This window comes from Lissotriton vulgaris, chromosome 3_1 (assembly GCF_964263255.1).
Source record: "Lissotriton vulgaris chromosome 3_1, aLisVul1.2, whole genome shotgun sequence".
Lineage (NCBI taxonomy): Eukaryota > Metazoa > Chordata > Amphibia > Caudata > Salamandridae > Lissotriton > Lissotriton vulgaris.
The window spans coordinates 269,704,209-269,729,135 of record NC_141689.1 but is presented as its reverse complement, the minus strand read 5'-3'; the positions used below and the strand labels follow the sequence as shown (position 1 = coordinate 269,729,135).

General features: G+C 46.4%; 1 protein-coding gene across 2 annotated transcripts in view; it reads right to left on the bottom strand.

The window, feature by feature from the left end:
• Positions 1-24,927, bottom strand: part of POLI (DNA polymerase iota) — a 231,995-nt gene that overhangs the window by 120,714 nt on the left and 86,354 nt on the right. For both annotated transcript variants that reach the window (XM_086960401.1, XM_086960402.1), the window contains one exon: positions 11,827-12,005. In XM_086960401.1, the coding sequence (XP_086816527.1) occupies positions 11,827-12,005 (179 nt within the window). The remainder of the gene's footprint in view (positions 1-11,826; positions 12,006-24,927) is intronic.

The window sequence follows — 24,927 nt, the reverse complement described above, 5'->3', positions numbered from 1 at the left end:
TTTAGATGTGGCAAAGTTAGTCATTTGGCTAATTCTCCTATTTGTCCTGCTTTAAAGGTAACCTGTAATTTATGTAATAAAAAGGGCCATTATGCTAAATTTTGCAGGACAAAAACACACAACGGAGATAGCTCAAGGAGAAGATGGTCTCAACCTCAAGTAAGATCTATTTGTTTTGAGGTGAATGATGACAAATCAGATCATCCATCTTACATGGTTAAAGTAGAAAATTCAATGGTAAATTTTAAATTTGATTCTTGCTCTAAGATAACAATAATTGATGAAAAACTGTTTAATGAGTTATTTTCAAAAAATGTGAAAATGTTAAAATGTGATATCTTACCATTAGGTTATAGTGAGAAACCAATTACTATGTTAGGATATTTCATGGCTGAGATAGAACTTGGTTCTCATATTATTGTGGGAAAAGTTTATGTGTCAAAAAAAGGTGATGCGTTATTAGGATGGTTACATCAACGTCAATTAGGTGTTAAACTTGATCCTAATGCCTCTCCTCAGGTTCAGATTCAAGAGGTGTTTAATTCGGAATGTAACATGAGTGATGATAACTTGTCATTGAGTATGGCAAAACAATTCCCCAATGTTTCTAAAGAGGATTTGGGATGTTTGAGTGGTTACAAACATCACATAAAATTGAAAGAAAATGCTCTCCCTGTTGTAGCAAAAGTTAGGAGGATTCCTCTCATGGAGCAAGTGAAAGTTCAGGAAGAGCTAGATAAACTTGTAAAGAATAACATAACCTTATTGTATTAATTGATCTCTACTCTAGATGGATTGAAGTTTGTGCGGTAAGGGAAATTACCTCTGATTCCATCATTAAGTTTTTGGAGCCTTTGTTTAATAAGGTATAGTTTTCCCAATAGCTTGTTATCTGACATTGGTCCCCAATTCTGTTCCTCTGTGTTTGTTGATTTTCTGAAGAAATGCGGGGTGGTTCATAAAAGGTGTTCTCTATACCATCCTGAAACCAATGGTGCTGTAGAGAGGGTTAATAAGACATTGAAAGAGTCAATACAGCTTGCTCGTTCTTCCGGTTTAAATTGGAAAACTGCTCTTCAGGACAGGATTAATACTTATCGTTTTGCTCCTCATTCTTCTACTGGGAAATCCCCATTTGAGTTGTTCAAAGGGAGGGTTCCTAATACGTTGTTATGTCCTGGATGGATGTGCTTGAATAAAGGTCTTGTTAATAATAACATTGGTGATTGGAGAACTAGGGAATTACTTAAACAAGATGCTCGAAAGGCATACTTTGACAAAAAGAAAAGTGTGTGTTTTCAGGATGTCAAAGTGGGTGATTTTGTAAAAATAAACACTCCGGTAGGACGTAAACCGTGGTCTAAATATACTGACATTAGAGCTGTTGTTAAGATTTTCAAGAATGCTGTTAAGACAGAAGATGGAAGAATTTGGAATAAGAGTCGTGTGGTTGTTGTTAATCCTAATTTGTCTCTTTCAGGTGACTCTATTCATAATGATGATTTGTGCAATAATTTTCATCTTGTTCCTAACTCTTCCTTTGACAGGTCCTCGTCTTCTTTCAAAAGGAGTCAGAGAATTCGTAGAGCTCCTTGTTATTTAAAAGACTATGTTTGAGCATGTTCATTCTTGCAATTGTATCTCATAGTCTTCTTTGTGTTTATCTTCTGCCTACTTTGTTTTAATTTGCATTTACTTGTTAATATGCTTTTCTTTCTTTCTTTTACTTTTTTTAAATGAAAGGAAGGGAGATGTGTGATGTTCTCTCCCTTTCCCCTTTAAGACTCATGAGTCTTCACCTGTGTTCTTAGATTTCAGAATGTATTCCTCATAAGAATTCTGTATTTTGTCAGTTGCTCTTGGCTGTTTTGGGATGAGGTTTAATAAACCCACCTTGCTTCTTTAAACGTTTTCTTCTTTTTATTACATTATTTAACAACATTATAGGCCCCAACAGCAAACATTTTACTACTCACCTTGCGTCTCCTTATTTTCTCAATTGGCAGCAGTCTTAGACTACTGGCTGGCTATTTGTCCTCCATCGGACTCTGATGCAGGGTCTCTAAGACCAGTCAATGTGCTTCTCACGCACTACTTTTTCAACAATGTTCGCGGTTCCCGTGTCCTGCTCCCAGGTCGTGTCTCCAGTCTGTGCCTCCACAATCATCGCCTCACTATCTTCCCTAGCGACCGCGACCTTGCCTTAGTGCTGAGTTGATAGATGGCCGTGCTCACTGCAGGCACTACCCCTCAGTTCCATTCAGTTGCTACCTCACAGTGGCTGTACAATCTTCCCTATCTGGGCGTGCACCGGAGGTAACTCCTCAATGTTCTGTCTCATTCGAAGCCAGCCCACATGTCAGTGCTTAATTTGTGCCGGTGCTTTCAGGGGCTCAGCACCTGCACTTCATTGTCAGGGCCGGGGCTATAAATTCTTTTCAGGAGGCAGTGGTGGTGAACATAATTTTTCAAACAAAATGCAAAGTAAGACAGCTTTACTTGTCCCACGTCGTCTGTGCTGTTCAGCCTCTCACTCTCACCCATTCATCTACACATGCACTCCTGGCTGGCGGGCGGGCGACTGAATTCTATCTCTTTAAGCTGTCACTAATAAAAACAAGCATTGGCAAAGCTGATAGGTCTTGCCTTTTGGACCTATTGGATTTGACAATGCTGCTGACTGCGAATACCATGCAGAATCTGTAAAAAAAATTGTTGCCAGTGTGGTACAGCACAGGGCAAAGTAAATAAATAAAGCATCTCACAGAGCGAACATGTGTGATGACTTGTGTGCGCATGAATGAGCAGGCATATACATGCCTACAAAATGCACAGGTGCCATTTTGTTATCTCTCCAATACGGAATGGATCAGTAAATAAAAATAACTGCAAGCAAGAAAGAGCTTTTGTAAGATGGAGAGGTGGACAACAATTTGGTTCCTGCTCCTACAAAGAAATCTTTTTATTTTTTATTTTTAAAGAAACCATTTAAGTATGGACGGCAATGGACGAGAAGGAAATAAAGTAAGATTAGTGGACGAGGTGTGGAGAGAACCACAAAGCAAAAGATTTGCCTTTTCTCTATTTCTATTCCTGTAAAAGAGCTAGTACATCCGCTGATCCCAGAGGACAGGGGTTAACAGCCTCTACATTTTGGTTAAAATCATCAGTCAGACAGGGGCCGGTAGTGGCAAGGAAGGCCACCAGTCCAAGGTTGTCGCCTTCTTCCAATCCCTGAAAGCATTCCGGTCCACCATCCTGCCTTGCTCACAGGGTTTAGCTGAGGCCTAGTTGAAAAAAATCAGATAATGGTCCATTTTGGCAACGAATACTTTCCCAAATGCACAGACTTAGAACTCACCATAGAGTGTTTAAAAACATTGCAGTCTATTTAGACATGACTTCGATACGTTTCCCTTTCCCTCCGAATACAGTTTATCCAAATATCTTTATTCATAAGTTACCTTCAGGTTAAGGCATCAATTTGTCATTTTTGTTTGTTTTTCCCCCCCAAACGTCATACAGAGGGTCTCACTAAAATGAATATTGTTTTTTTCATATTTGAGAAAGAATGGTAAATATTCAAGGCCAGGTCTTTTGTAGTCCAAGATCAGTAACACAGAACAAGCTATGTACATGGCTAACATTACATTATCTAGGTCAGTAATAAAGGTCTTTAGAAGGCACGCCTGCTTTACACTTTGTAGAGTAAGGGCTTAAAATTACTGCTTGATCCCGATAACTTCTCTTGGGACTAGTTGTTAGTAAATAATGGGCTTATGCTCTGTATAAACCATGGATGTGTACCTCACCTGGCTATTCTACTCAAAACTGTCTGCCTATTAGTAGCTATAATGTGACTAGTGATGATGATAAAAAATATCATCAATGATATAATAAAAGATAGCACCATGGTAACTCTTCAGTATAATACAATGCAGAATTCCCACAAGTGAAAATCTGGTTCCAAATAGATGATTGTAACAAGCATTTACAATGCAAAAGGTCTCGCAGCATTAAAGTTTGAGTTATTGGCATTGTGTATGACAATGCGTTGCATAAATTTTTTCGAACACTCTGAATTAGTGTATGAAGATGATTTGCAAACTGTCAGATGTTGCTTAATAATAAGGAGAGTTGGGAATAATTAGGATATGCTATTTTTTGCTATCCTGAGTTTTTTTTTGTTATGCTATGCTATATTTTGTGATGCTATGCTGGTGAGGGTGAGTGAGTGAGGGTGAGTGAGTGAGGGTGAGTGAGTGAGGGTGTGTGAGGGTGAGAGAGGGTGTGTGAGGGTGAGAGAGGGTGTGTGAGGGTGAGAGAGGGTGTGTGAGGGTGAGAGAGGGTGAGAGAGGGTGTGTGAGGGTGAGAGGGGGTGTGAGGGAGGGTGAGGGGGTGTGAGGGTGTGGGGGGCGAGGGGGTGTGAGGGAGGGTGAGGGGGTGTGAGGGGGGTGGGGGGCGAAGGTGTGTGAGGGTGTGGGGGGTGGGTGAGGGGGTGTGTGAGGGTGAGGGAGGGTGTGGGCATATGAGGGTGTAAGGGCGAGGGTGTAAGGGTGAGTGAGGGTGCGTGAGTGTGAGAGGGAGTGAGGGGGTGTGAGGGTGAGGGGGTGGTTGCTCCGAGATGCTGCACACTCCTCCTTGGAGGAATACATTTCACTGACCCAAATGTCTTATGGCTTCAGTGAATATGGAATTGCAGGTGCGCCATCATACTCTCTTGCGTGCCACAATAACCGTCCCACCTAGATATAGTCCATTCTACTCTAGACTCTGATCTCCCCAGTAGTCCAGTCAAGCTCAGTATAATGCCACCTGACCTGACCTGACTTGTTTGCATTAATATCTGGGCTCAGTATTTGTGATTTCTAATACCGGCTACGCACTTTACTACACGTAATCTTGAGCATATCAATGTATCTCCCTGTGCCTCATTTCACTTTTCTGCCAAGTTGGAAGCATGCACAACGGGCCAAGGCTTGTTTTAAGCAATATATGGACCAATCCATTCTATGGATTTCATAGAAACACCAAGAGCAGGCGATATAGAACGGAGTTCAGGTGGGTGGAGGAAACTGGCCCCTCCCACTACCCAGCCCTCGCCAGAGTAACCTGTCGGGGCTCAGAGCCTCGACCGGGGCTGCCCTCCCCAGAGTAACATCAACCAAGATACCAGAAGGCGAGACTGTGTGGGGGTAGCGCCTACTCTAAAGCTGTCGCTCAGAAAGTAACAAATGTGTTCGACACCGAGGGACCGAGGGACACCGGATCTCACGCAGCGAGCGTGCGTTACCGCTCAAGAAGACAGATGCATCATGCACACCTGAGCACTAGCCGGACACAGCACATCACAAAGTCCAGCCTCGGTTTAACAAGTCAAGACTTTAGAAAGGGTCTTGACAGACATCCCCTACCGCCCACAAACCAGATACCACCAAATTACAGCAGGCTCTGTGTATGAAGGGGCATTGCGCCTCACAGGGAGATGCCTTCATACAGGGGGGACACCACAACTCCACAGAGCGCGTTACACCCTGACTGAACACTGCAAACGCCCCCAAGGTAAAACCTGATCATTTACCCCGACCCCCTGGGCTGGCGGGTCCCAGCTGCCTCCTCGCCACACACAAAGGACACAGGGCTACCCCTGAAGCCCCCGCCCGACTCCAGCCTGGACTTCTCCCGCCTCAGTGCCACGAATCCCGGCTCCGCTGCTTACCCTGCTTTTGGCGCGCTGGTACCTCTCGGGGTCCGAGTAGGTCCGGTCCACGGCAATGTCGGTGTCGCTTCCAGGCATCCTGCCACTCTGCCCGCTCCAGCACTGAGAAGGGGGCTCTACCAGAGGCCACGGGAGGCAGCAGAGGGGTCTGCTCCCGGCACAGCAAGGCAAAGCATGGTTGGTCAGACCCCGCAGCTGGCCAGCCCCACACTCCTGCTGCTGGGCAGGAGGGGAGGGGGTGGCTGCTGCTGACAGGGGCAGCAGATGCTCTCCAGTCCCGGATCCTCGGAGGTGGGGGCTCCTGCTATCCTTGGAGGTGGGGGGGTTGGAGGGGGGGCTCCTGCTGCTCCTGTTCCTGCTGCTGGACTCGGGGTTCCTCCTGTCAGTGTCAGCTCCGCTCCTCGTATCTCCTCTCCCTCCTGCCCCTGGTGAACTTTCCCTCCCCGCCGCCGCCGGGCAGTGCTCGGCCAGCCTCGGTGCAGACTGGAGACGTGTGTTTGTGTGTGAGGGAGACACGCCTCACAGGCAGCACCGCTGATAGCACGCCTAACCCTTCCCGCGCCGGCGGAGCCCGCATTCTCCCACAGCAGCTATAGAGAAGCTTGAAGATGAGCGAAACTGAAACCTGGTCTGCGGCGGTACTTCCGTCTTCAAAAGCCTGCGCACGCGCACACGGAATGCCTGGCCAGAGGAGTGGTGTCGCGGGGCTCCCATGTCCGAGGGAGAGTCCCGTGGAGGATGCAGAGTCCGGCGATGCGGTGAGTGGGGTTAGTTGGGCGGGGGGGTCTCTCCGTTTGTGTGTGTGTGGCCGGCGGCGGAGGCGGGGATTTTTTGTGTGTGTGCGCTCGTGTGTGTGTGTGGAGGAGGCGGGGGGGCTGGGGAGGTGTGGTGTGGTGTGGTGTGTGTATGTGTGCGCTCGTGTGTGTCTCTCTGTGTGTGTGCGTGCGTGCGTGATCCATGGTGACTGAAGAGCCGGCCGGAATCGGAGCGCGTGTTCACGCGCGCGACCTGATCCGATTCTGGCTGGCTGTGTGCGCGTGACAGTCTGTTGTCTCCTCTGCCTAGTCCTTGAAAGCGGAAAACACTGAAATGATTACAATAGTCTCGCTTTGCGACAGCAGGGGCTTTCGCCCCTGCAATCGCAGGTGCGAAACCTAAAAAACAGCCAAATGTCTCATTTACATGACAATTCATTCACAAAAACAACAGTGTAACTTAACATTAGTTTTCATGGGTGAAAACTGCATGCAAACTGATCGGGAATAGAAACAAACAGTTTGTGTGTGGTCAATGCAATTTACAGTACCTCAAATTCCCCCACACACAAAAGCCACATATTTATGCCACTCTCCTTCACTTACAAAAATGTAAACTATACTCTCAGGTTTTCTGTATCCCTTGATGTTCTTGTCAGAAAAATTTAGACGACAACTATTTTTGTGAATCGGCCCCATTAATATTTGTTCATAGTGCTTTGCAATGGCCTTCTTGTAGCTCGGGCCTATGAAGAAACCAGTAGACTTTATTCAACTCCCTTTAGTGAGGATCATGGCTCTCATAGGTGGTTAATTATTCAGTTTTCTCAACATCAGAATTTAAGGGACTGTTGCTAGGGCTGAAAGGAATGTAGCCAAGGTGATTACAAGGATCAAGTGCGCTTGTTTTTTTTAGGTGAAAAAATCTTGCTTCACCAGCACCACTTGTTTAAAAAAGATATATTGTCGCATTATCACGGGGCCTTTGCGGAAAACTTGATAAGGGTAGTTGCCTGGTTAGTACACCTTTTGGTAAAGTTAACCCTGGCAAACTTTCATTTGCCGTTATGGCAGCAAAAATTTACTAAACACCTTCAGCTAAAATGACAGTCGATATACAGTAAATACTCAGTAAATAAGCTAAGCCTCAAATCACTCCTTTCATTCATCGGTCTTCAGAGCACACGTGGAGCTGTGACAACTTTGTCACACATGACAACAACAATTCAGGAATGAGGCTGTGCATTTGTAATATTGTGTATAGTGCATTTTGTACTGTTTATTAACCTTTTTGCTATACATGAAAATGAAACCGGATGGTATCAACATTCAAATTATTTCGGGCCATTTTCTCTTCTTCTATGCACCCTTTCAAACATAGACCTCTTTATAGTCTGTTGTCAATTGCTTTCTTTGCTGGTTGGGGTTTAACAGCGACCTCATTGTGTATTACCTTCATGTTAGGGAGCAAAAGGCACTGTTGTATTTTGGGAACATTATTTTAAGGGCTAAAGCTAAGGGGAGCCAATTGGGTAAGAAATGTTCGGTTTATGCCCATTTACAATGCACTTGTGAGAGTAAATCCCTTTCTAAAGACGTGTCCCTCCTCCATCTCTCCTTTTACTCATCCCAAACCTCCTTTCACTACTAGGATTGCCCTAATAACCCTTTCTAGATTCTTCCCTCCTCTCTCCCTCCCTCGACCCATCCAAACCTCATTTTACTACAATCTCCTACAAAACACTTTCTAGACGCTTCCCTCTTCTATCCCTCCATTATAGCATTCAATGAAACTAACGGACTCACATGTCCATTGCTCAAATTAATATATATTTCCCCGTATTAACCCACCACTAATCCTTTTTGGGTTCCGAAGTAGCATGATACTCACCGAAAAGTGCTTTGATGCCTCGTCATGGGTGGAAGCGCTATATAAATACAATTACAACATTGGGTATATTACTAGACTGAATGATGTACCTAAATCAGTTACAGGTTGTGCATATGCCAGGGAGGTGTATATTGTGTCTCGGGCAGAGTCCAATAAATTCTTCATGTGCTAGATGCCTTCATAGTGGGCTTGTACCTCTTAGTAATAGACTGGTCAGGGGCAGTTTAGGGTAAAGCCTGGGGAGACACAAAATACAACGGAAGTAGATAGTCATATCAGAATTAGTTTGGAGTCAGGCCTTTAATGGTCAGAAAACATTCATTATCTTGGGTTCCAAAAGTTAAGACATCCAGTCTCTTTTGCGGCTTTGCCTTGATTTTATTAAGATACTTTCTAAGGAGCTTGAAAACCAACACCTATCAAGTCAACCATTATATTACCAAGGTAGAAATTCAGATCAGGTATTACATGTGGCTTTCAGCTGGGAAACATCCTTTACATTGCAGTGAGAACACTGCGATGCAGTTCCAATGCAGCTGTTACAACGCAAGTCGTTACATCGACTTGCGCTGGATGGCGCTATAACCTAAGGAATAGTAAGATTTACTATTCCAACACCTTCCCTACTGTACGTAGACTGGTGTTGGAATAATAAATCTTACTATTCCTAAGTCCAGCGCCCCCAGCGCAAGTCGTTGAAACGACATTGTAACGACGTGCGTTGTAAAAACTGCGATGTAACATACCGAAATAATTTTGATTGCGTTGTCACATCACATATTCCTTTCAGCCGTGCCAGTTGAGGATGTGGGTGGAACCAATAGAGTAAGTGGGTGGAGCCAGGGGGAAGTGGGTGTGGCCTCCTACAAAAATGTGAGCACCTGGACTCCATATTTTACAAATTAAGCACTGCCACAAGTACCTCGGTGCCTCCTCCCGGTCTCTGCTTTCGGTCTTGCTTCCGCCACACTTGCCTCGCTACTAACCTAGGTCGGAGCAGCCGCACCGCAGCGTATCCTCCTCTCCGGCCTCGGGCAGGTCGACCCGCAGCTTACCGCTTCCGCTGGTTCATGAGCCGGCTCCGCATTCGCGAAGGCTCGGAGATATACATTCTCCTGCCTCTCACTGAGCAGCTCCCTGCTCACTCACTAGGCCATGCTTTTTCAGGGCGGCCCCCTTCACCTGTTCTGCGGAAGGGAGCAGTCACTGGTCTTTCACACGTCATCCAAACTTTCTACACGATGTCGGGACCTCCAGATTGTAACTGGTCGCATGGTGTAGACGGATGTTTCTTACTGATATTCGGGGTTTCAGCAGGTGCTAACCGGAGCTCACTTAGCGTGCGGCCATCTTGGTTGGCTGCTAACCGCAACCCTCATATATGCACCACTTTTAAACACTAGGCACCCTATCTCGTGGGTTAAAAATCCTACTTAGGCGTTTAACAACAAACGTTTTGAGGTACTTAAATGTTGGACTTATCTAGGAGTAACAAAGAGCAATAATCTATTATGATCAAGTCATCTTAAAACTGAACTAGCAAAACCTAGCTCTGTTGATATGTGTTTGCTTCAGTTCTTCAGGGCCTTAGAGTAAAGAGACATTATCTGTTTAATGAACGTGTATACTTTTAAAACATTTTGGTATGTGGGCTCGACCCTTAGTTGAGACCTGAAATGGGAATAACTGGCGTACATTATCGAGCTTCCTCCACACGTAATACATGATTTTTACAACTTTTCTAAGACTTCATCATATCTTATGAAAAAGAAATTCAGAAGTGAAATTTCAAATGATTTTGAAAAAATAATTTGTTTTCCAAGATGGTTTCCAGCACAATCAGTATGAAACTACGGATGACATAGTGTCTAAACAAATAGGTTTAGTTATTTCTTCATATGTGTAAACATTAAATGATTACAACCTAGCTGCACCTTTGTGAAAATAGTGGAAATCCTGTTCTATTTAAAGTCAAACCTTAACCCTGACGTAAGAAGGTTTTACATGAATTTTAAATCTGGAAATCAGCCTACATCTGGCTCACTAGTAAAGATGGGAGAACGCACTGGGGTGGGTATACTTTGTTTTGTTGACATCCCTATTCCAGATCTTGTCGAGGAGGTGGGGTTCTGCCCAGCATTTTTCTTACTGTCTCCAATACTCATAGTGATGCCTTCAGATTTCCTTCTTCACCTTTTCACACTCAGTTCCTCTCGGTGCTCCGTTTCTGGCTTTCCTGTTCCCCTCCTTGTCCCTGCTGCATTCCATAGTATTCACTTCTCCAAGTTATTGTAGAGCCTTCCCTTCATTTGTGGTGCCCAGATCCCCTGCTCCAGTTTATAGTTTTATAATTCTTAAGCGCGAGATCTAAATTATTTTCTTGTAAGGTATGATTTCAAACTCTTCTGAACTTTGGTCCCTTTGTTTTATCCAAAATCAGTGAATGTCTCCTACTGATTGTAAACATTTTAATAATATTTTATTTCTTTATAATCTCTTTTTGTATTGGATATCTGTTTAATGAAATATGCCAGTTCTAATAATTTTAATAAATTTGAATTCAACACTCACCATCAATGAAAATATATCAGATATCATATTTAAGCATTACTAAATGAAGAAGCTAATATCATTGAGTACCCTTTTATCTAGTGTTATTATTTTCTAAATTTCTTTCTTCAGCTTCTTACGAGCTTCTTATCCGGTTGTAGAAATTTTGTTTTGCCTTGTAACCAACCACCTTGTTGAATTTGTCTTCCATTAGATACCACTATACACCACACAGGATTGGAAACTCAGTTCTTCACTTATTTCAAACCAGTGAAAAAGGAAACTCTATAATTAGGTGCTGAATCATCATCACCTCCATGTCTCACCAGATAGAAGGAAGCAGTAGATTGAACAATGACAGTCTACTTGACCTTAAGCCAGGTCTTACGCTCGAAAAGGATGCCAGATTTTTTCTTTTTTTCTGGAGGTAGTACTGGGGGACGAGGGGATGGTTGAGGTAGAAGGACGGTGCTAAGGCAGTGACAGTCTGAGGGTGGTGAACAGCGAATGAAGTGAGGTATTTAGTGTATGATCCCTTACTGACTCCTCTCCTGCTACCAACAGTGCTTATTGGTGGAGAATCATACCTCACATAAAACGGTAGATGGGTTATAAGTGACATAGACAACTTGAGCTTTGCTCTCGTTGTCTCCTTGATGTTAACTAGAGCCCTCTGTAAAAATCAGCTCCAATATTGGTAGTTGCTATTATGCAGTTTTGGAGCGAACTTCCCTATGAAAGAAAAAAACTAGTTTCCTTTAAATCTAACAATTTAATAGCACTGATATTTTACTCTTACAATTCAGTGAATCATACTTTCAGTCGATAAGCATAACCATAAAGAATCAAGAGTGTTCAGTTTCTTTTTTCTTTTTTAAACAACTTAATACAATAAATGGAAGGGTCTCTACCTGGGGTGGTCCTGTGGGTGTCACTGGAGAATTGTCAACTCCACAACTGAGCATCTGGATTCTCTGAGCAATGGAAGAACCCAGCTCCCTTTCAAGCACTGCAAGGGGAAAGGTCTGCAGATCATGTAGACTACGAACGCCCAGCAACTCAAGCCGCTCACTTGTTTTATATCCAATACCTGAGAATATGAAAGCACTCAAAAGATTGCATAACAATTTTACCCACATTACACTGAGCAAGCATACAAAGGGCAAGGCATTAAGTATATTTTATGCAATCTAAACCAAATACATGTCTTCACAAAAGCCCTATCTCTATCATTTTACATCACATGTTAAACTGCTGCACTATAATTTGTGGATATTGTAGTGGACTCCTTTACTGTTTTGTTAACCCTTATGCAAAGCCACCAATGGTCCTTAATTTGGATGCTGAAAGACTGGAAATCGAAGTGTTAAATTATTGTTCAGTAATCAGCTAATAGAAAATAGCCAAAAACCAAGATTCTCAACAAAGTAGTGAACATTAGATAAAAATACTTACAGCACTGCAACCATGTACACCATAACGATATAACAAAAAACAAACAAAACATTTCCTAAATTTCTTTAACAACCTAATGTTAGAAAATAATCTTTTATTATATTATGCTTCCTTTAGATTACTCAAGTTGAACATCCCTTAATCTTCCTTAACAGGGACTTTACATATAATGAAAGGAAACAACTTCCTTAGTTATGTTTTGACCAAAAACTGGCCCAGATATAAAGCTTGCTTTAAAACCTGGTCAAGCTATTTCTCTTTTTATTACATCCGTATGAGTTTCCCCAAAACATTAGAATTGCCTGTCACTTTATCTTCCTACAAAATTACCTATCACATTCATTTTCATATTTTCAAGGCAGAATAGAATCCCCTCAACTGGAGAGTGCTTTCTTGAGTATAGCCTGGCCTCGTACCTGTTCGTGTTGTTCAAACTGCGGTGTAAGGAACAAGCTAACTATATTTGCGAGGTTTATTCTCTTACTTGATTCTTTCACATATTTTTCATCATCACAACATTTTAAAATTCCCAAGACGTGAAGACTCTGGTGAATGAGGTATTAGTGTTCATGTCTAGGTGCGCATGGGGAAGCACAACATCTATAAAAGGATTTCAAGCTAAAAATATACCCCCTTTAAGACAATCAGTATTTGAAAGTTAACTGATCTTGACAAAAAACTTTTTGGTGAGGGGGTGGTGTACTCCATGACAGACCAAAAAGCAGGACACCCATTGTCCACTGCAGGTATTCCAACACAGGCTATGCAGATAGTTCAGATGGAGCCTGAGCCAGTGTTCGAGAACTATATTTCCTGCATGGAGGGACGGGTGCAGAAGTGGCGAAGAGGAAAATATCAGCCACACAAATAACATTGAATGGTGGAGGACAGTCACAAAAAGTGGATTGTCAATGGCAAATCATTTTTACAAAAGGAGATCATATACCCAAGGGAGATGGCAAGATACGAAAAAAGGGTGTGGTTCAGACATAAAAGAGGATTATATACAGTGGAGGAATTTGAAGACCAGATTACACCCAAAAAGTGGAATAGAATAGGAGTAGAAAAGCAAGAGTTATTTAAAGCACAGTTTACCACAAAATGTGAACAATGAAAGAATAAAATACACAGATGAGTTTCAATCAGCCACATACAGGTTTAAAAAAGGAATATCGGACAAACAGGATGCCGATGACCCACGCACAAACACTGACATGGTTCAAGCAAAGGCCTATGAAAAGGGAAACGGAGATCAAAAGGCAGATTGCAGAACCACTAAACAAGAGCAAAAGAATCAACATGAGGTACACAAAAAAGGATAAACGCCATTCAGTGGGGGATAATTACCTAGGCAAGCGATCAGCGAGAGAAGAATGGAGTACGAAAAAGTAAATAAATCAAAGTGGCATCTTAATTAAACACATGAAAAGGTTTACAAGCAAAGAACAACTACCCACTGAAGGGACTATGGGCCAGGCATGCTAAATAGTACTTATCTCAGAACATCAACAAAGCTTGGAATTAAATTATGGGATAGGGTAGGATGGCAACTACTACCACCCTAGGGCTAAGGTGAGCAATACATACACTCTGATGAGAAACTGTGCATCAAAGACACAAAAGGCAAAGGGAGGAATGCTTGCAATAAGACCAGTGCTTAATTTGAGCCGGTGGTTTCTGGTGGTCAGCACTGGAACTTGTTTGTAAACACCAGCACTTTTAACAAACTACTGTTTGTCTAAATTAGAGAGGAACAAAACAAAAATTCTTTATTAATTTCATTTACTTTGAAATGTACCTGCTGCCTACGCCAATTGTATTGCTTTCAGGGTCTGGAATAGTCTGAATGGTCACATTTGTCCATGGTTAGTAGTTATGTTGGTTCTGTTGTGGAATTTCAATTTGCGATCTGAACATCATCTGCGCCAGCTTGTCACCTATGTACTACATGCACGGCGGCTATTCTAGGTCACCTATTTACTACGAGCACGGCAGCCATTTTAGGTATCATGGTCTCCCTGTCCACGATCGATCGCCAGCACGTCCCTCTGACCCAGCAAGCATCCTCCGCGCACCCTGGCTCCCCCTCCTCCTCCTCCTTATGAGCATGACCCTTCTGCATGACCCTGTCCTTGGGAGTTACGCCAACGCCTGACCAACACCTCCTCTCCTCCCATGAATGCCCCTCTGTTGACAAGCCTTCCCTCCGCGCCCGATTGTCCACGCGGGCATGAATACCACTCCTTTGATGACCCCTTCCCCCGAGTCCGGCTGACCACACATGTCCGAGGCCATCACCTAAGCCAGGAGATACCATTTACTGCCCTCATTGTATGAAGTCACCCCTCTTCAAAGGATCCACTATTGGTCCTAGCCACCCCACCCCCTGGGCTATGATCAGGCGTACACATCCTACGAAACACTCAGCTGCGTGATTGCCCTCCCCTCTTATCAGCAGGTCAAGGGTCCCCATTGTGAACGTATGTGGAGTAGGATCACCACGAGGATTATAGGGATGTCTTTCTCTTGCGTCATACTGTCCTGATTGTACCATCAAATGTTTTGTAAAGTATAAAAGCAAGAGTCTCAGCTCACTTGTTAGAGCACCTCGAGATGATACCTTGTTGTCTGATCTGATGTGTTCTGCTCCGTCGGAATAAAACTTCTGTTTCCTGCCTTCTGGTCTCCGGCGCCTGCCTCATTGCTTGGTAAACTTGAATGGTACAAGGGCGGTTAGCGCCGGGCAAATCTTGAGAAAGGTCCTAGCCCTACCTTTTTCCACAATTGGCGTCCCAAAGCGTGGGGCCCATCAGCAACACGTGGATCCAGTGGGAGAGGTCCCGATGACAGAGTGAACGACTGCAACGATCGGGAAGAGCTCGTGTCCGATAGACCCTCGTCTGACAGCCGATCATCCGACCTTCACTAGTTCTGAACAGACCTCTCTCGAGTGATCTACGGTCCTGACTGGGAACCATCAGGAGTGCCGCGAACAACACGAAGGAGAGAGGACGATCGGGCGCTGGATCCAGAGGACAGGAAACCGTCCATGCGGTCCGGGTAAGGTCGTGTAAACACGACGAATTGAGGAAAATTGTTTTTGTTTGGATAATACTAGTATTACGCTTTGTTGAAACCCTCTGGAGATTCACTGTCTGCAAACGGGGAAAAACAAACAGGCTCTCTCTTTGCAAGCAGTGAAGGATAGGTAACGCAGACTTTTGTCCCCATTGTAATCCGTCGTGCCTATCTTCCTCCCCCACTGTTTCCCGAACTGTCGTTCGTGGATTATTGTCTGGAGATTCTTTGTCTGCAAACAGGGAAGAACAAGGTCTCTCTTTGCAGGTAGAGAAAGAGTGGGTAACGATAATTTTTCGTGCCCACTTATTCTCCCCACTGGATTGTTTGATTGGCCGATTATTCGGTATTGGTTCTTTTTTGAGGTATTCACGGCCTCCAAACAACGTAGAATAGAAATATTCTGTCTAGTCTTTGTCCGCCGTGATAAGATAGGTAGTGCAGACTTTTGTCCCCGTTGTAATCCGTCATGCCTGTCTTCTCCCCACTGGTTGGTAGCCTGTTTAGCCCGGACCGCTTATTAGAGATGAACCATCCAGCTCCACTGGAGGGCACCCCTAATAAGGACATGTTCACTAAGTATGGACTAGTCGCTATAGCTTACACTAAACTATGGCATAAATATACGAAAAAGAACCCTGAAAGTCAGTGGCCACTGATAGGTTCCTTTGACGAAAATAAAATAAAAACATTAGAAATAGCGCTCCAGAAGAATAAAACCACGCCCACTATGCTCGACAGTATCGGCATGTGGCGCAAAGAAACGGAACAACGAAAGAAAAGAGAAGAAGCAAAAATAGGGAAAGAATTACGAAAGGCAGCCCACCTAGCCGCGAAGCAACTAGAAGAAGAAATAAAAGAAAGAAAAGATACTATGCAAAACCAAGAATCAGGGTCGACAGGCCAATGTCCTGTTAGGACCCCCTCTGCGCTCTACCCTGAATTGCCCTCCAAACAACGGGCGAACGATGAGTTACTACTTGGTCCCCCAATCATCTACATGCCCCCTCCATATGCCCCCTGCCGACAAAGCTTTCACGCTCCGAGTGTGAGCGAAAGCGATCTCAGTGCTAGTGCACCAGCCCTCACGGCCTTTGCACCAGCCACATTAACAACCTCATCAGACGACCCCGAGCCTAGCAAACAATCACCAGCCAGACTAAATAGGTTGAGCAAAGACGAGCGGGATGGGATCGACAAAATAGCAAAGACATTAGTAGAACGAAGGGAGAGCGAAGATTACACAATGAGCGTATATAACTCACATGCCGACAGCCACAGACGGCATTTCATCTTGCGATTTAGCTACTATACCCTGAACGCGTATGAAGATAGGTATCAGAGTAAGGGACCCGCTAAACTAACAACACTGTATAGGAAAATTGATGTTGGAGATGGGACTGAACGTGAGGCGACGGAGCTCTTCATGCAAATGCTTGAGGTCTTCCACCACCTCGCGGAACAGAAACCCGAAGCCAAGGTTACGGTCCCCGAAACAACCTCGGCAGAAGTAGCCAATACTATGATGCCTATCAGAGAAGCGGCTCCTTACTGGATCCCGCCACGGGGCCAGGGAACGAGCGATGATATTAATAACGAAAATGCAAAGGGAAGGGTTGTGTACAATTGGGTTTACCAACCATGGGACCGACAAGATATCCTAACCTTTAAGCAAACCCTGCCCGACTTAAGAAAGAACCCGACAGCATTTTATACCGAATTAGGCACAGCCTTGGGTTCGACAATAATGACTTTAGCAGATATTGACTTGTTCTTTGGGCTATGTCTGCCGGCTGACGTGTGGAAGCAAATCCGGAAGGCTGACCACACGGATCTGTTTGGACATACCTGGGACCAACTCGGTAAACTAGATAGACAGCGAGAGCCGGGGAGTAAACCAGTGAAAGACATACTGGAACTCCCAGATAAAATAGTCCAGAAATTAAAAACACTGGTCCCGGAAAGAAAAGTAGACTGGTCGATAGTCACGGCCTGTCGACAGAAACCCCAGGAAGATGTGTCAGAATACTTCTCCCGATTTGAGACAGTGTTCTCCGACTACAGTGGCCAGGACATGACCACCGCAACCGGACAGCACCTGTTTGTGCAAAATTATGTAAAGGGACTAACACAAGAAGTCTCCCAAAAACTACAGACGAGTGAGAGTAGTTGGGGGGCCTCCAAACCTGCAGCTATCCTTCAGATGGCTCAGTATTACGAGCACCAAAAGAATGAGAATGATAGGGCGTCCGAGAAAAAGAAGAAGGATTTAAAGGAAAGGGTAATGATAGCCCAGATACAGGGTATAACGCTAGGACGGGAACATCAAAGGGGGAACTATCCATCAAACACCCCCAGAGATCTACCTCCTAAAGATCACACCCCAACATCCCACACTGGACGGAGAGACGTTAGCAATGACCAATGCGCCTTCTGCAAAGGGCTCGGCCATTGGAAATTCCAGTGTCCGGTTTTGCTAGAAATGAATAGAAACAGGGATTCCAGGGATGTGGCAGGTGGTCCGAGAAATAGAGTACAAGGACGAGGGAGCTCCAACGACACCAGCAATGACAGATCAGGGAGACTGAACACGTTTGACCGTCCCCGACAGAATCAATACCAGCTGTCCGAAGGTGAACATGCCCCCGACTTTGCATAGGACTGCCAGGGGCAAGGGAGGGATCCAGTCGAGCTCTGTGTTGACCAGCAAGGTCCTTATGTCACCGCTAAGGTCTTGGGTACAGAGTCTCCATTCTTGGTAGACACTGGGGCGACACGTAGTGTGTTATCAAAACGACTGATTCCAAGGGCACCCTTGTCTGGCTCACACATAACGTCAATAGGTTTCGATGGGACGCCCTCCACTAACCCCCTGTCCGTACCTATTACCTTTGACCTAGAAAACAACACTACTGACGCGACATTCCTACTCTCCTCCAACTCCCCTGACGCCATTATGGGCATTGACTTACTGAAGCATTTTCGAGCTACCATTAGGTGTTCCCCAGATGGAATACGAGTCATCCTGTACGACAACCCAGACATGCCCAGATCCCGTCCCCCACGACACATGTGCCCCATAACTGACGCTGACATGTCCTTCCTTGACGCCCTGCCCCCGTACTTGTGGGCCAAAAACGACTCTGATGTGGGGCGAATGATGATTGATCCTATCCACATAACTGTACGACAGGACCCTATGCTCCCGAAACTCCCGCAATATCGGATATCCCCAGAGGGTGAGAAGGCACTGGTAGCGATCATTCAGTCTCTGGTAGATGCAGGAGTGGTTGAAGAGGTGGTTAGCAACGTCTGCAACAGCCCAATCCTACCTATTGTTAAGAAGCAAGGTGAAGGAGATGAGAAAGCGTACCGCTTCATCATCGACTTACGAGAGATTAACAAAGTGGTTGTACCCCAATATCCCGTAGTCTCTGATATCACCACCATTTTGACCCTCATCCCGTCCACCGCCACCACCTTCACTGTTATCGACCTTAAGAACGCGTTTTTCTCTATCCCCATCCATCCAGACAGCCGTTATCTCTTCGGCTTCACTTTAAAATCCCGCTCGTACCGATTTTGTAGAGCTCCCCAGGGGTACACTGAAAGTCCCAGCATTTACAGCCAGGCCCTCAAAAGACAGCTGGATGCCTTCCAGCTACCAGAGGGAGTGGTGTTGATCCAATATGTCGATGATATCCTTTTGGCGGCCGACACCACCCCGCTTGCAACGACAGCCACCGTCCAACTCCTACACTTCCTTGCAGAAAATGGCCATAAAGTCTCCAAAAAGAAGTTACAGTTCTGCCAGCCACAAGTGACTTACCTAGGCCATCTTCTGTCCAAAGAAGGGAGGAAACTTACCCCTGACCGAATCCAAACCATCCTAGACACCCCCATCCCAAAAACACAAAAACAGGTCCGCTCTTTGGTTGGCCTAACCTCTTTTTGCAGACAGTGGTTGCCTAATTATAGCCTCATTGTGAAACCATTACTTGCCCTGCTGACCAAAGATGTCCCCTCCCCGCTTCCTTGGACCACTGAGTGTCAAGCCTCCTTTAAGGAATTGCGGGATGCACTCTGCTCAGCACCCGTCCTCGGAACGCCGGATTACTCCAAACCCTTCTCCCTCTTCACCCACGAAAGGGAGGGATGCGCATTGTCTGTCCTGACTCAATCGATTGGCCCTAAGCAGCGCCCTTGTGCCTACTTCTCCGCCACTCTTGATCCTGTAGCCAGAGCTTTACCTGCCTGCCTTCGAGCAGTAGCTGCCGCTGCTGTCTCCATCCGTCAGAGCGAGGGAATCCGACTTTCCAACTCCCTCACTGTATTAGTGCCCCATGCAGTAGACACCCTTTTGAACCAGACAAAGACCCAACACCTGACTAGCGCACGACTGACAGGGTACGAGTTGACTCTGCTTGCACCCCACATCACACTAAAGAGATGCACGACTTTGAATCCTGCCACATTGTTACCCCTGCCTGAAAACGACCCCGACGTTCCTCCCATACACGACTGTGTGAACCTCACAGACGAACAGACTAGGAGTAGGGTTGACCTCCGAGACACTGCTTTCACTGACCCCGATGGAGAGCTATGGGTAGACGGCTCATGCATCAAACTCCCAGATGGCACCACTTCAGCTGCCTATGCAGTCACGACAGCCCGAACAGTAGTTGAGACAGCCTGCATCACACAACGATCTGCCCAGGCAGCAGAGCTGATAGCCCTCACCCGAGCATGCATCATAGCCGCAGGGACCACCACGAACGTATATACGGACAGCCAGTATGCCTTCGGAGTGGTCCACCATTTTGGGCTCCTGTGGAGGGAGAGGGGATTCCTGACGTCCCACGGTACCCCAATCCTCCACGGAGATTTAGTCTCCGCTCTGATTGAGGCAGTTCTCCTCCCCAAACGATTAGCGGTGATCAAATGTCAGGCACACAAAAGAGTGACAGACTTAGTCGGACAAGGGAATGCATTAGCCGACATCACTGCACGAACCACAGCTGAGAATAGGACGGTGACACGCATATATGTGACCAGGTCACAAGCAGAAAAATGGAGTGACACAAGGGAAATGATCAGAGACATACAGTCGGCCAGCACCCCTCACGAATTGACTAAGTGGGCAAGGGTGGGTTTGAAGGACGAAGAGGGTTGCTGGCGAACAAAAGATGCAAACAAATGGTTGCTGCCCGACTCATATCTGATTCCCATACTGACAATGGCTCACTCCCCCGCACACATAGGATCTGCACCCATGATCAAACTCGTTTCCAAAGTCTGGCATAACGACAAAATCCCCGACTCAGCCAGACGCCTAGTTCAGCAGTGCCTTATCTGTCTGCAACACAACCCCGGGAAAGGAACTGTAGTACCCCGGGGAGGGTTCGGGACCCCCAATCATCCCTTTGAGGTCCTTCAGATGGATTACATCCAACTAGAGAGATGCCAAAACCTGAAGTACGTACTAGTCATTGTATACGCCTTCAGTAAATGGGTAGAGGCCTATCCAACCCGTGACAACACTGCCATGACTACTGCCAAAGTACTACTGAAGGAATTCTTCCCTCGCTATGGCCTTTGCCGAATTTTATGGAGCGACAATGGCCCCCACTTCATAGCTGAGGTTATCCAATTAATCCTAAAGGGGTTGGGGGTGAAGCAACGGTTTCATGCGGTCTTCCACCCCCAATCCGCCGGTCTAGTGGAACGCCATAATGCCACACTGAAGCTGAAACTGGCAAAAATAGTGGCCACCACTGGACTTAACTGGCCGGATGCCCTCCCACTGGCTTTGTTATCGATGCGCTCCACCCCCACCAAGCACCATTTGACCCCCTACGAGGTCGTGTTTGGGCGACCGATGAACCTCTGGACTGCTCCCAAACCGACCTCCATTCATGACGTCCCGGACGTCCTACTGTCTGATTATTTGTGCAAGTTAACTAAAACGTTGTCTGTCATTCATCAACAGGTGCAGCAGGCCATCCCCGATGCTTCCAGGGGCCCCGACCACGACATCCAACCGGGAGATTTCGTATTGATACGAAATTTCCAGCGAACCAAGAGTCTGGAACCTCGGTGGACGGGCCCCTGGCAAGTGCTGATCACCACCCGAACGGCACTCCGAGTGGAGGGGAAGAAGCACTGGCTGCACGCGCATCATTGCCGAAAAGTCTCTGCAAACCTGGCCACGACAGAAAACGTCAGCACCCAAGAAGAGCTCCTGAGCAAAGACCGACCGATATTGGACTGTTATCCCGATACTGAGGCACTCGAACTTGCAAAATTCTCCGATCCCACTGTGCCATCCAGAGAAGGGTATTTCCTGCGTCGAAAGGAGGGAGTTTCGGCTAAGTAGGCCACGGACTAAGTTAAATCTCAGAACGGTGACCTAAACACAATCAAGGGTTGCCGGGAGAGAAGCTAAACGAAGTCTGTGGTTCTGCCCGCTACCGAGCTCCCTTGAAGGTGATGGAAGCGCCAGATAAGAAGATGATGGAAGCGCCAGATAAGAAGATGATGGAAGCAACAGGAAATACCCAGTATAGAAATCCAAAGACTGACAGCTTGCACAAATCAAAGACAATCGCACTCTTCATTGTCTTCCTCTTCTGCCTCCTCCTCATGACCTCCTTCTGGATTCTGGAGGAAAGCACACCGGCTCATGAGGCATTGCTACCTACTGCACAGCCGACCCCCCTGAAAGAGCATCACCTAATCTCTCTGTCGCCTCAGCTCCGAGAAAGGCGCAGGGAATTCTGGAACAATTCCTTCGTGCAACTGTTGCACCAACACAACCTTGCTGCGAATGCTACGAACTGTTGGATCTGCGGGTTGCTCCCGCATGCCACTGGACACTCTATTCCCTTCATCCCTTCACCCTTCTCAGTTCACGGCTCTTGCCTCGCCTGGCTGATCCTCATGCAAGAGAGCCACAAGGACAACGCCACCTCCAGCCGGACAGTGTCACACTTCTACTCTGGGTTCTGGCTGAACAAAACAGGAAAGACTCCTACTGCCCTGTGTCCTGCGCTCGCCGGCGCCACCTTCCTCAAAGACATTCCAGCCAAAGAACGAGTCGAAGTACAGGTGCTCCACAATCCAGCCAGAACCACCTTCTCTCATCTGCAAAAACAAACTACCGCCACTCTGACTGTGGCCCTGTCTGTTATCAATGTCACCGGCCTTGTATGCCTAGAAGGCCAGGGAACGCAACTGGTGGGTCACAGCGCCTGCCGAATCACCAGAACACCTTCCTTTGTTGCTTCTCCGAACATGTACTTTGTGTGTGGCACCAAAGCTTACACCTGGCTCCCGAGAGGTTGGAAGGGCGCATGTTACATTGCCTTCGTTCTTCCACCCACATATGTAGCCCCTGCCAACCATCACCGACAGAGGCGTGCAGATGACGTTGGACAAGCCGACTCCACCGGAGCACAGTTCCTAGATGCAGCAAAGGGACTTGTTCCTCTGTGGGGCCCAATGGCAAACAGCTGTGCTATCCGGCACCTGACCCAGGCAGTAGAAACAACGATCAACATCACTGCCGGTATCCTCGCCAACAACACTGCGGAACTTCAGGCGGTCCGCCTTGTGACCCTTCAAAATAGACTTGTCCTAGACGTGGTCCTAGCCGACCGAGGAGGAGCATGCCGCATCATCGGATCCAGCTGCTGCACATACGTGCCTGACAACTCGCCTTCAGTCTACAAAGCCATTGAACACCTCCACAGACTTTCCTCAGAGGTTCACCAAGAACAAGAAGGATGGTCGCTTGGGAACTGGTTTTGGGACACTTTGAAGAATTGGGGTTGGAGGTTGTTTTCCTTCGTGCTGATACCTGTTGTGATCTTATGTGGGTGTTGTTTAGGTATCCAATGTCTGCCACCTTTGTGCGGCCTTGTTTCTAACTGTATGTGCCCAAAGACTTTGGACTTCCGAAATGAGCACATGAGTCCCCTCTATGAAGTAGAAATACGTGGCCTTATGGGGATAAATCCAAACTGACAAGTTGGCGAGATATGTTAAAAGGGAGGACTGTGGAATTTCAATTTGCGATCTGAACATCATCTGCGCCAGCTTGTCACCTATGTACTACATGCACGGCGGCTATTCTAGGTCACCTATTTACTACGAGCACGGCAGCCATTTTAGGTATCATGGTCTCCCTGTCCACGATCGATCGCCAGCACGTCCCTCTGACCCAGCAAGCATCCTCCGCGCACCCTGGCTCCCCCTCCTCCTCCTCCTTATGAGCATGACCCTTCTGCATGACCCTGTCCTTGGGAGTCACGCCAACGCCTGACCAACACCTCCTCTCCTCCCATGAATGCCCCTCTGTTGACAAGCCTTCCCTCCGCGCCCGATTGTCCACGCGGGCATGAATACCACTCCTTTGATGACCCCTTCCCCCGAGTCCGGCTGACCACACATGTCCGAGGCCATCACCTAAGCCAGGAGATACCATTTACTGCCCTCATTGTATGAAGTCACCCCTCTTCAAAGGATCCACTATTGGTCCTAGCCACCCCACCCCCTGGGCTATGATCAGGCGTACACATCCTACGAAACACTCAGCTGCGTGATTGCCCTCCCCTCTTATCAGCAGGTCAAGGGTCCCCATTGTGAACGTATGTGGAGTAGGATCACCACGAGGATTATAGGGATGTCTTTCTCTTGCGTCATACTGTCCTGATTGTACCATCAAATGTTTTGTAAAGTATAAAAGCAAGAGTCTCAGCTCACTTGTTAGAGCACCTCGAGATGATACCTTGTTGTCTGATCTGATGTGTTCTGCTCCGTCGGAATAAAACTTCTGTTTCCTGCCTTCTGGTCTCCGGCGCCTGCCTCATTGCTTGGTAAACTTGAATGGTACAAGGGCGGTTAACGCCGGGCAAATCTTGAGAAAGGTCCTAGCCCTACCTTTTTCCACACTGTCTTTGGCGGCACTGGCAGATGCAATGGGTGGTGCAAGCTGCTGTGACCTCCTGGCGGGGGACCCGGCCGCTTATACATTTTTTTAACAAATTCAGCACTGAATAAAACTAACCGCTGCTAGTGCTCAGGGTAGCAATGGCTCGGGGTAGTATTTCAACCTATCGTTCTTTTGCCGATCATGCCACCACAGTTTGTATTCAGCCATATGCAAATCCATCTCAACTCTTCTCCATTACAAACAGTACAGCCTGAATTGCCAAGCTTGGTCCTTCCTGAACCGGAACACTAGCAACATAAGATTGTTTTGCCCCGATTGGGTCTCGTCAGTCATGTGTAACCTTGTTTCAGTGCACAATGACCTTGGGACCCACAGATGGGCATTCCATTCCCACTTAGGGCGGTACATCAAACAGACAAAAGGTGATGGGAGTAATTCTTGCAATAAGCTAAGAACTGGCATTCATGCGGGATAGCAGTACCTTCCACCAATATTTTGCCCGTCAAGCCACCAAAGTTTGGACCTA